Source organism: Ceratotherium simum, chromosome 7 (assembly GCF_057802395.1).
Source record: "Ceratotherium simum simum isolate JZ-2026a chromosome 7, ASM5780239v1, whole genome shotgun sequence".
NCBI lineage: Eukaryota > Metazoa > Chordata > Mammalia > Perissodactyla > Rhinocerotidae > Ceratotherium > Ceratotherium simum.
The window spans coordinates 59,602,412-59,614,566 of NC_141906.1; the positions used below are offsets into that span (position 1 = coordinate 59,602,412).

The window sequence follows — 12,155 nt, forward strand, 5'->3', positions numbered from 1 at the left end:
CTGGCGGCCCGGGTTCGGATCCCGGGCCCGCACCGATGCACCGCTTCTCCGGCCATGCTGAGGCCGCGTCCCACATACAGCAACTAGGAGGGTGTGCAACTGTGACATGCGGCTATCTACTGGGGCTTTGGGGGAAATAAATAAATAAAAATTATAAAAAAAAAATAAATAAAAAAATAAATTACCCTTCTGCTTCTATTCACTACACAGTAATCAGAGTGAACATGTTAAAATGGGAGTTTGATCATCACTTCTCTGTTCAAAAGCCTGCAGTGATCCCCATCTCACTCAAAACCAAAGCTAGTCTTTACAGTGGTCCGCAACGCCCCTTACCAGCTAATGCTCTCCTGACTCGCTCTTCTCCGACCCTCTGGGCAACCTGCCACCTCAGGTATCTTGCTGTGCTTCCCCATCTGGAATGCTCTTCTCCCACACTTCTTCAAGTCTTTGCTCAAATGCCATCTTTTCAGTGAGGCCTACTTGGATCACTCTATGAAAAATTGCAAACTTCATTTCCCTTTCCTCCTTTATTTTACTCCATAGCTCTTGTTTATTTCTAACATATTAGGAATGTATGAGTGAATATTGTTTGTAAACATGCATAATACAATACCAAGTATATTATAGAGTCTATATATAAAGTATATTCTCTTCCCTTGGCTTGGTTTGTGGTCTAAAGGGATAAAGCCTGGGGACTTATGGTTTAGGATCTTCAAAGATAATGGGCCTTCAGGAAATCCAAGATTAATATTCATTGCCTGAAGAATCTTTTCTAGATGATTTCAATGCGAGGTACTCTTGAATATAAGTATTAATAGTTAACACTTTTGTGCATTCATTCGTTCAATAAATATATAATGGCCGCCTTCTATGTGTCAGTTCTTATTGCATGAGCTGCAGGGCCTAAGACGAGCTGTCAAAGGCATTTCATTCGGGATAAAGTATCTCCTCTAGCACCGAGTCGCCGATTTCCGGCGAGGGAGGAGAGAAAACGTCCGGTCCCGCCAGCAGAGGGCGTGCTCCCGACCTCTCCCCAGCCTCCCGCACCGAGGCTTCCAGGCTCCCACGCTCGCTCCCGAGCGCGCCCCCGCCCGCCGCGTCACGTGATGCGGCCACGGCACCCGAGCTGCCGGGCCTAAGTAGAGCTAAATTCGTTGCTGGTGGCTGCTGCGGGTGCCACCACAGAGGCTAATCTGAAGGAGTGGGGAGGCTGGTGGAGTCGATGCTTCCTCTTCCAACTCAGGTCGGCTCCGGTTATCTTCTCACCATTCGCCGTTGCCGTCTCCCTGAGCGTTTGCATGAGCCCTTTCGTGTGGGGAAGCTCTGGTGACCATGTAGGGGGAAAGAGAAAGGAAGCTCTAGGTGCCTGGGACGAGGTCAGCGCTGTCGGCACACCGCCCAGGCGCCCACCACACCCCCCGTGCGGGCCGCTGGGCTCGGCGGCCCTGGTGGTAACTCCGGCCTCCAGTAGTGGCCTGGCCTGGAGCGCCACGAAATCTCGCGCCGTCTCGCGAGAGTCTAAGTTGAAGGAACATGGCGACGTCTAATCTGTTAAAGGTAAGACCCTCAGTCCGGCTTGGTTTTTACTCCGTGGCCACTGGGTTCAGCTCTTCGGGAGGGGCTCGGTGCAGGTTCAGGGGCGAAATGTGGGACTGTTCAGGGGTTGTCTACCGGAAGGGAAGCCGGGGAACCTGCCACCGAGGACCGGAACGCGGGTCTCTGGCCTTGGGGTCGAGAGGCTCCGGGGGTCCCTCCCGCCGGTTGACCGGCGTGTGAAAGGCCCGGCTGAGGGTTGGCGGGGAGCGATGCTTTCCAGGGACAGCTCTGGCCTCGGGCAGGAGATGAATGGTGGTGCTGTGCCCTGACCAGAGGGGCAGTTAGTACTCTTAGGGTCGCAGCTTCTTCTGAAGCGAGAGTCTAAAATGCATAAAAGGAAAATCCAAGAAAATGCAGCCTAACAGGTTTCAATGACTCGACCCTCACCTCTTCGGTTCCCGTTCTCGTTCTGTCTGCGCGAATCTCCAAGGCAGACAGCAGTGCCTTCCACCTCCCTGCCTGCCTTTTCTGCACGCTACACCTTCCCTCCTGTTCTCCCGTTCTTGAGTTCATAATTTACCTTTTTTTTCTTTGGGAAACTGCTTCTGAACCCTATTATGGTACACAACCAGATAACTACTGAGGAAGTGCTCTCATCGTTTGAGGGCTTAGGAAAGTTACCTTAACAAAGACAACGGGCAAAGTTGGTTTTAGATATTTGGGATAGCAAGGGAGATCTAGGCCCAGAAGGGCAGATTCTCTACCATCAGTTGAAAAGTTTGGAGGCGAATGAGGAAGACGGCACTAGTCTGTTCTGTGTTTGTGTTTATAGTAGGAACCTTTTGCCTTAAAAGTATTGCCTGAAATGAGGGTAGTGATTAGCTCAGGGAACATAAATATAAAGGGTGAACTACTCCTCCCTCAAACTCATCATTGTGCCTTCAGGCAGTGGGGATGGAGAATAGAAATAATAGAATAGCAAATATATTAAAATGTACTGGAATCTCACTCATTCATGTCTTCTTTAGACTACTGATATTAACTGCCTAATAGATGGGACTGTCTTATAAAATGTAGACCCAATTTTACTAATTTAAGAGGCAATATATCTTCTTTTAAAAGGGAGAGGGGCCTAGAACTAGACTGAATTTTACCACTTAGAAGCCGTATGACTTTGGGCAAATTTCTTAATCTCTCTGTGCCTGGATTTCCTAATCAATAAAATGGAATTATCAATAGCACCTATTTCATAGGAGCATTGTGAAGATTGAGTTGATGTAAAATGTTTAAAACAGTCACTGGTGCTTAATTAGTACACAATATACATAAATTACTAGAATTACTACTCTTGCTGTTTCTCTAAGAAAAGAAATTCAAGGGAATTGAGTAACCCATCCTACTTGACTTTTCTTTTATAACAGGATAGCAAAGTTCTAATATGTTAGTTCAGAAAGAGAACTTAACTTCTGAAGACTTCTGTTGATGCATCTGTGTGTTAACATAAGCAATAGCTTATGTTGTTAATTGAAATGTATTTAAGAAATAATTGAGTTCTTGATTCTTTGTGACTTTTTGACTTGTTGATTACCTGGCTGTAAAGCAAGGTGTTGTCCCCCATCCCCTTGTCCTCCACCGTGTCCCCCCACCCGCATTCTCTCTCAGAAAAGAGCAAGTCACTTTATTCTACTCCATACAAAGCCTTACAAAGGATTGTTTGGAGGAAATATAAGTCTGAAGCTACTTCAATACTAGTAAGTGGTTGCCTCATAGAGATTATGAATCTACATCTACAGCACACACCTATAGAATGAAAAAATTGCCTGAACATATAGAAAATAGGCGCTTAGGTTAAAAAGATCACAAGGATTCAAAAAGTTCTGTAACTCAAAGAACTTTTAGAAATAAAAGGAAGGTGATAATTCTTTGAAAAAACTGGTAAATGACTCAGTCACTCTAGTGAACATGAAGACAGATGCCAAAGATACGCTGGAAAAATTTCAATAAAATTGTTTTATAAAATGTTGAAAAGGTGGAAAAAGAATTTCTAAATACTATTTTATGTAGTATGTGATTTTAAATATGTGTAACTAATGTAATATAATGGACATTATAAACAGACATTTGATGCTTTTATCTGTATTACCAAAAGTTTACGTATTCAAGTAGGCCAGGAACCTTTTTTTCTTTTTTCTCTCCTTATTGGGAGGTGGAGGGGATTGTCTTATAGTCATACATTTAGAAATAGCCAATTAAAAAAGTGGAAGTTTAGGGGCCAGCCTGGTGGCATAGTGGTTGGTTGTGTGCTCTGCTTCAGTGGGCTGGAGTTCACAGGTTGGGATCCCCGGGGGCAGACCTATGCATCGCTTATACAGCCATGCTGTGGCAGGCGTCTCACATAAAAGAGAGGAAGATGGGCACAGATTTTAGCTTGGCGGCAATCTTCCTCAGCAAAAAGAGGAGGATTGGCAACAGATGTTAGCTCAGGGCTAATCTTCCTCAGCAAAAAAAAAAGAAGTGGAAGTTTGTCTTCTTGGAGAAATGTAGTGAGACCCTGCCAGGGTAAATCCATAACATTTGTAGGATCATTTAAATTCAAGGCCAGTGGTACCTTGAATAGAGACAGGGCTGGCTGGGGAGCGGCCAATTAGCCTCATTTCCTTTTTTGACAGGATTAATAGACTGATTCTTTAGAGAAATGCCTTAGACATTGTGCAATTAGATTTCACCAGAGCACATTTGACAGAATTATCATGTCCTATGGTCAAAATGGAGAAATGTGGGCTAGATGAGAATATGGTTAGAATTTGATTCATTATCAGTCAAACAACTGTATCTGAAGAATGATGAGTAATAAATCATCATCAACCCTGAAGGGAGGCCTTTAGTGTCCTGCTGAAAGAATATGTCCTTTTCCTGTTTACCAGTAACTTGGGTGAAGTTGTTTATTGAATTTGTGGATGACAGAGTTCAGAGGGATAGCTAGTATGTTATGAAAGATGACAATACTCAAAACTTTGATATGAAACTTACAAGTCAGAACCCAATGCAGTAAAAACCCACCTTCTTTTTTTATATTGGAATTTGATTGTAATATTTGTATTCTCTATTTAAAGTAGGTGGACTGTTGCTGGATTTTGGAAATCTTTTGGATATATGTACAAAGATTTGTGTTTTACGTTTTGACATATACAGTTATCGGTTGCTTGGGGGGTTCATATCTCCAAAAACTTTTCAATGTTACTAATTTAACTTTGTTGTTTTAACATATAATTCTGCTTGTTCCTTTACATTTGCAGTTTTCATCTAGGCCCTCAGTGTTCATTTTCTTCATTTCCAATTGAGTATCCTTTTCCAAATAGCAATTGTTTACATCTTATTTTGCTGAGCTTCACCGCATTTAATTCCTAGCACATTACTTTATCCAGCTATTTGGAGTGCCCTTAACTTCCTTAATCAATACCATAAATTTTTCTAGTTTCTCCTATATTCTCCTCTTTTCCAGGGTACCTGCCACATTACCTCCTTCCACTTGTTCTTGTTCAGCCTTCATTTTCCCCCAAGACCTGGCAGCATGTCTCTTGTTATTTGTTTCAGTCTCTTTTATTTTCACTTCTAGGATAAGAAAGTTCTTGTATCTCCTCATATAAACTTAACCTCTACTCTGCTTTGGCCTCAAACTTTTGCATTTTTCTGTTTCCATTCACTATCACAGTTCTTAGAAAAGCAACCCCCACTTGCTGCCTTTGTAATTCTTTACAAAGAATTGTGATTTGACTCTCCCTGTACCCCCACTCAATTTTATTGAAGCTGTCAGTCTCAAGAGCACTAGTAACCTCCTGATTGCCAAATGAGATTCTTTTCTGCTTCATTCATCCTCTCTTCTGGTATTGTTGATCACTACCTCTGCTTGCCTTTTGGTTTTTATGACATGGTCTCCTTGTTCTCCTGTCTCTCGAATCACTTGTGTTTTTCACTGACCTCCCTCCTGTCCTCCCCAATATAATTAGTTCTCAGGATTTAATCTTCAAGCCTTTTCTATCTTTGTACTTTTTTTTTCTGGGACAGTCTTAACTCCCATGATTTCACTATTTTTATCTCTTAACTCTGAACTGAGCTCTAGACCAAAACACAGTGCTGACCATATCACTTTCCTGCTCAGATACCTTTGATGGTTCAAATTCTTAGAGATCTTTCCAGCTGGGTCTTCTCCCTAATAACATACACACACTGTCTCTCTCTCGCACAAACACACACACCCCTCTCCTTGGCTGGTTACTTGTTGGTTCAGTAGCATACCAGAGTCTTCAAGACTCTTTATGTTTGCTGTTTCTTCTGTCACGAATGCCCCCTTCCCCTCAATATTTGCCTGTTAAAATCCTATTTTTTCATTAAGCCTCAGCCTGAATACCTCCTTTCTTAGTGCTCTCGTTTGGAATTAATTGTTGCCTACTCTGCTCAACCATAGCACTGCATCAGTCTCTTCTAGCAGTTACACTATGCCTTATGTATTAGTTACTGGATCTATTAACATATCTAATTCCCTTTCTAGATTATAAGCCCGTTAGTGCAGGGATTTTATTAATCTGTCGATGCCTTAACCAGGTAGTACAGTGATCACTTATGGTAGGTGCTGCATAAAGGAGTAATAATTGATTGAAAAGAGAAGTCTAGTGCAGTATCTGTGCGTTGTAGATGCTCAGTAAATGTTGATTGGTTAAAAGGAGGAATTTCTGGTTTTAGTCCCTTCTAATTAGATCGAGAGAGAGAGAGAGAAGCGGGTAGAGGTATAAAACCAAACCTCATGAGAATCCAAACTTTAAACTGAAATATGAAGCTACTTTTCTCAGTGGAAACTTTTTTATCCTTTGAGAGGAAAGAAAATGGAAATACTAAGGAGTGATTCAAAGTGTATCTAGAATTTATTCATTATTAAAATAATTTTATTAGACATGTGCAGGCAACCATGAAGGATACAAAGATACATAAAACAATGTTCATGCTCTTTGGGAATTTACCATATACTAAAGGAGATTAAAAGTACTAATGATTTGCTCTAAGACAAGAATTTCAGGAGTGTTACCACATGCTGTATGGTCTCTCACAGACTGAGGAGATCATTTCAAGTGATGATGAAAGTGTTATGGAGAAAGTGTTGGAGCTGGATTTTGAAGAATGAGTAGACTTTTTGTAGGTAGTGATCAGGAGAAAATTTGGTAGGCATGGAGACTCGATTAGTTTGGCTGCAGTGTAAGCAGGACTGCATGCTTTGTTGCATTCTATGTGAATGGTGCTCCTTGGAATTGTTGCGGCATCATAGCCCAGAATACGGGAAACAGCAGGAGATAAAAGTACAAAGAAAAGTCAGGGTCAGATTGTGCAAGGTCTTCAGTGCTAGACAAGGGAGTTTGAAATAAAGTTCCATAGATAATGGGGAATATTTTAAATATACATGAGCAGAGATATTGTCAAGCCCTTAATCTATTCTTGGCTCTTACATATAAAACCTGTTACTCATGGGTCCAGCCCCATGGCATAGTGGTTAAAGTTCTGTGCGCTCTGCCTTGGTGGCCCGGGTTTGCAGGTTTGGATCCCGGGCTGAGACCTACGCCACTTGTCAGCCATGCTGTGTGGGTGACCCACATGCAAAAATGGAGGAAGACTGGCATGGATGTTAGCTCAGGGCTAATCTTCCTCAAGCAGAAAAAATAGGAAGATTGGCAACAGATGTTAGCTCAGGGCAAATCTTCCTCAAGGAAAAAAAACTGTTATTCATCATTACTTCTATTTTGTGTGTATTCAAAATCTAATTTTGGGGGTGGCCATGAATGAAGGGCGTTTGTGCTAATGACACCATGTTCACTGAAACCGTAACAGGAGTCATTAAGTCTATGGAAAATAAATTCACTCATTCAGCAAGTATTTAATATTTTCTAACTCCAACTAGGTAATGATAGTCTAGGCAGACAAATTCCTGCCCATATGTAACTTACATTTTTGTGGAGGGTAGAGGCAATAAACATAGAAGCAAATAAATATATACTGTAGGTCAGGTTGTGAAAAATGTTATGAAGAAAAGCAAACAGGGTAAAGGATAGAGAGTGATAGGTGTTATTTTTAATAGGATGATCAGGGCAGACCTCTAAGAGAATATTTGAGGTGAGATCTGAATGAAGCAAGGGAACAAGGCTTATACATATTTAGGAGAAGAGTTCCAGGCAGAGGGAACAGGAACAGCCAGTGCAGAGGCATTGAGTCAGGAACATGCTTGGCAAGGAATATGGATGTGATACCAAGATTTGAACGTTGTCAATGCATGTCGTTAAGATACACAACCAGGTATGTAATTCTTTTTAATGTCTTATTTAAACATAAATGAGAGCCTTATTTAGAACCTAACTTGTCAATTTAATTGGGTTGATGGAAATTGCCCTTTTGAATAGGCATCTAAGAGGCACAAGATCCTTAGGGCCTCCTTCCCTCGCTCCTGTGTCCTGTCCTAGAGACATGGTTACATTTGACACTCACAGCCTAGGGAGAAAATGAGTTCAGGGGTATGTATGTTGGCCATGTGTGGGGGTTGGAGTGGGAATAGTGGACTGAATCACCTGCTATAAAACTGTGTGATAGGGCCGGCCCCATGGCTTAGCGGTTAAGTGCGTGCACTCCGATGCTGGCAGCCCGGGTTCGGATCCCGGGCTCGCACCGATGCACCACTTCTCCGGCCATGCTGAGGCTGCGTCCCACATACAGCATCTAGAAGGATGTGCAACTATGACATACAACTATCTACTGGGGCTTTGGGGGAAAATAAATAAATAAAATTAAAAAAATAAAATAAATGCAACATTTGACATCATTTAGAAAATATTGTAGTAATATTGCTCCTACAATTTGATGAGGTATGTTTTGTCCCATATGTTGTATAGGGGTTTCTGGACATTTTCAGGGCAAACCAATGATCAATATTTGTATTATTTTGTTGCAAAGTGAGTAATTTAAAAATGATTATATTACTTCTAAAACATTTTGGAAGCCAGTGGACTTTTTTGTTTTTGTTTACTTCCATGTGTTTGTTTAAGCATTCCTATTTTTTAACATGGTACCAAATTTTATGCTTGCACATAAACAGTTATATGTCTACTCTTTTTCGGGATTAAATAAAATGGAATTTTTCCAGATGAAGTCACTGCTTGAAAAGCACTCTTGAATTTTAATGGGAGGTATGCACATTTTTTTTAAGTGATAATATATTCTAGAAAGATCTATACAGCATCTTTCATTACTGGCCTATAACACCTCCCCCACTCCAAACACATTACAAAAAGTTAAACTTTTTCTGTAATTTAGTTTCTTCCTAATGAATATTTGTTTTTCTTTGAAACAACCACCATGGCTACAGATAAGAGATGTGGGACTTTACTGTCAATCTGTTTTAGAACTGATTCTTCCATTAGGGAATACTTTTCAGATAAAGCTGAATATATTTTATTGGGGTCTGGGCAACCAAGTTATTGAGGTCTAACTTCTTCATACTGATTAGAGTAGGGAAAGGAAGCTGAACCTTGGTTCACCTGTTTTTCTTTCATCTTTTTTTCCTTACTGGTTTCATCCTGTCTCTCCTAATTGTTTCTGAGAAACTTGACACTGATTTTTTTTTTCCTCAGCCTTGTGGGGGAGACATTAAATAAAAAGCAATTTAGGGGCTGACCCAGTGGCAGTGGTTAGGTTCCTGTGCTCCGCTTCGGTGGCCCGGAGTTTGCGGGTTCGGATCCCAGGCGTGGACCTATGCACTGCTCATCAAGCTATGCTGTGGCGGCATCCCACATACAAAATAGAGGAAGATGGGCACAGTTGTTAGCTCAGGGCTAATCTTCCTCAGCAAAAAGAGGAAGATTGGCAATAGATGTTACCTCAGGGGCCAATCTTCCTCACCAAAAAAAAAAAAAAAAGGCAATTTAGTAGTAAATAAACTTTTGTCTTATTTAAAATAAAGAGAAAGGGAGGGAGAACACAGGGAAAAGAAAAAGCCCGAGAGTTATAAACTGAGCATTTGCTTTCATTAGACAGTACATCCAAAACTGAGCTCATCACCTCTCCTAAACCATCCAGCTCAAATGCATTCTTCCCCTGGCATTTCTTCTATGGTCGGTGGTTCCACCAGCCATTCCCTCAAGTCAGAAATCTGAGCGCTGTGTTGTATTATCCAATAGTCAGTATAAGCACATGTTTAGGATACCCTAACCTCATAGAAAAAATGAGAAAAAATGTGTGGGGGAGTTATATTTGATTTTTTTTTAGAAGAAGACTTTTGGACTTTTAATCTGTATTTTAGAATTTAGTATCCTTTGTGTTTTGAATTACATTGGGAAGTACTGGTGAGGGGAGGAACTATACAGTCTTTTGAGAGCTTAAGGCCTTAGTACTGCTTTTGTTGAGTCCTTTTCAACGTTCTTTCATTTCCACATCTTATTATCACCAAATCCTATTATTGTAGAAGTAGAAGCAGTAGTAGTTATAGTAGGAGTACTAATGTTATAATAATGGTAGCCAACTCTTTTTTGTTGTTGTTGTTTTTGTGAGGAAGATCAACCCTGTGCTAACATCTCCCAATCCTCTCTTTTTGCTGAGGAAGACTGGCCCTGGGCTAACATCCGTGCCTGTCTTCCTCCACTTTATATGGGACGCCGCCACAGCATGGCTTGCCAAGCGGTGCGTCGGTGCGCGCCCAGGATCCGAACAGCGAACCCTGGGCTGCGACAGCAGAGCGCACGCACTTAACCGCTTGTGTCACTGGGCCGGCCCCGGTAACCAACTCTTATATGATGTTTATTTATGTCAACCACTTTTCTAAACATTTTACATATATTATGAAATCCTTATAACAGCCCTGTCAAATAGATAACTTTATTAAATCCATTTTACATAGATGAAACTGGAGCACAGAGTTTAAGTAACTTACTCAAGGTTACACAGTTGGTGGTAAGTGGCTAAGTCGTAATTCTATTCTTATAAAGTCTGCCTCATGAACATCTTACCATTAGCATCTTTCTTTCTGTTTCATTGCCTTAGTTTAGGGTTTCATCATTTATTGCTCATATGAACTATTACAGTGGCTTCCTATTAGACTCCCTTTCAGTTTTTCCTTCGATGAATTTATAGATGATCTTTGTAGATATTAAATATAATCATATCAGTAGCCAGTGGCTACCATTCTTCCCCTATCCTAAGAATTATTTTATTTAATGTATTATAATCTGTTACTATCGTTGATTTTGCTTAGATTGAATACTTGCTTACTTTCTGACGAAAAAAGTGTTCCAAGATCATCTCTACCTTAACTTTGGAATTAGCATTTTCTCTGCAGAGCCTTTTAATGGAATATAGTATTGAGAAATCAGGAAGTAGATGCTAGGTATGCTAATTGCTATTGGGGTGTCACTCCTCTCAGATCCTCTCAGTGGACTGAACTTGGATACACACACACCCCTATACTTATTTCTGTATCTGTATTATCAAAACCCATGACTTCACCCTGATCCCTCCAATTCCAATAAATTCAATTCTATACTTTTCCCTTTCCATATATGTAACTTCCTTCTCTGACAGTGAGAAATCTGGCTTTTCGACTGAATTATTCGGGAAGGAAGGATGGAGGGAAGGAAGGAAGCTATTATAACATTCTTAACATGTATAGATGTAAAACTGGCTATAAATTCCTTAAACGCAGAGTTCATTAACAATTAAAAAAATAGATTTACCAATTAAATACTCACAACACTAAAAACTCAATAAGATTTAAATGAACAACACTAACATGACAACTTTTAAAGTAAACTCTATTGAAATATGACCTATATACAGAAATGCATACAAATTGTAAGTATACAGTTGTATGCAGTTTTCAGAAAGTAAAGATACCTGTATAATCAGCACCCAGATCTAGAAACAGAATATTAACAGTACACCCAAAAGCTTCCTCTCTCTCGCCCCATCCTAGTCTCTAGCTTGCAACCTCCTCCCCAAAGTAATCAATGTTATGACTTCTAATAACTGTAGATGTGTTTTGCCTCTTCATGAAAATAGTGTGTACTCTTGTGTCTGACTTCTCTGCTCAACATTGTGTCTGGGAGATTCATCTATATTACTACATGTTAAATTTTTGTTGCTATATAGTATTCCATTGTTGTGAATATTTTACAATTGATCTATCCTACTGTTGATGGACATTTGGGTTGTTTCCAGTTTTGTGCTATTGAGAATAAAGATACTGTGTATTTTCTTATACAAGTCTTTTGGTAGACATGTTTACAGCTCAACTGGAAGTATACCTAAGAGTGAAATTGCTAGGTCATATAGTATGCATATGTTTAGCTTCCCTAGATACTGCAAATAGTTTTCTAAAATGTTTGTACCAATTTATACTCTCACCAGCAAGATGAGAGTTCTGGTTTCTCTAAATTCTGTCCACCACTTGGTGTTGTCATTCTTTTCTATTTTAGCCTTTTTTGTGGTCTGTAGTAATATTTCATTGTGGTTTTAATATGTTTTTCCCTGATGATGAGTGATGATGGGTACCTTTTCATGTGGTCATTGGCCATTTAGATACTGTCTTTGTGAAG

General features: G+C 40.4%; 1 protein-coding gene across 1 annotated transcript in view; it reads left to right on the top strand.

Moving 5' to 3' along the window:
• The first annotated feature begins 1,102 nt into the window (after positions 1-1,102).
• The window catches only part of CUL5 (cullin 5), a 91,322-nt gene continuing 80,269 nt past the window's right edge, over positions 1,103-12,155 (top strand). Inside the window, exon 1 of the mRNA XM_004427370.3 lies at positions 1,103-1,557. Coding sequence (XP_004427427.1) covers positions 1,534-1,557 — 24 coding nt within the window. The 5' untranslated portion in view covers positions 1,103-1,533. The remainder of the gene's footprint in view (positions 1,558-12,155) is intronic.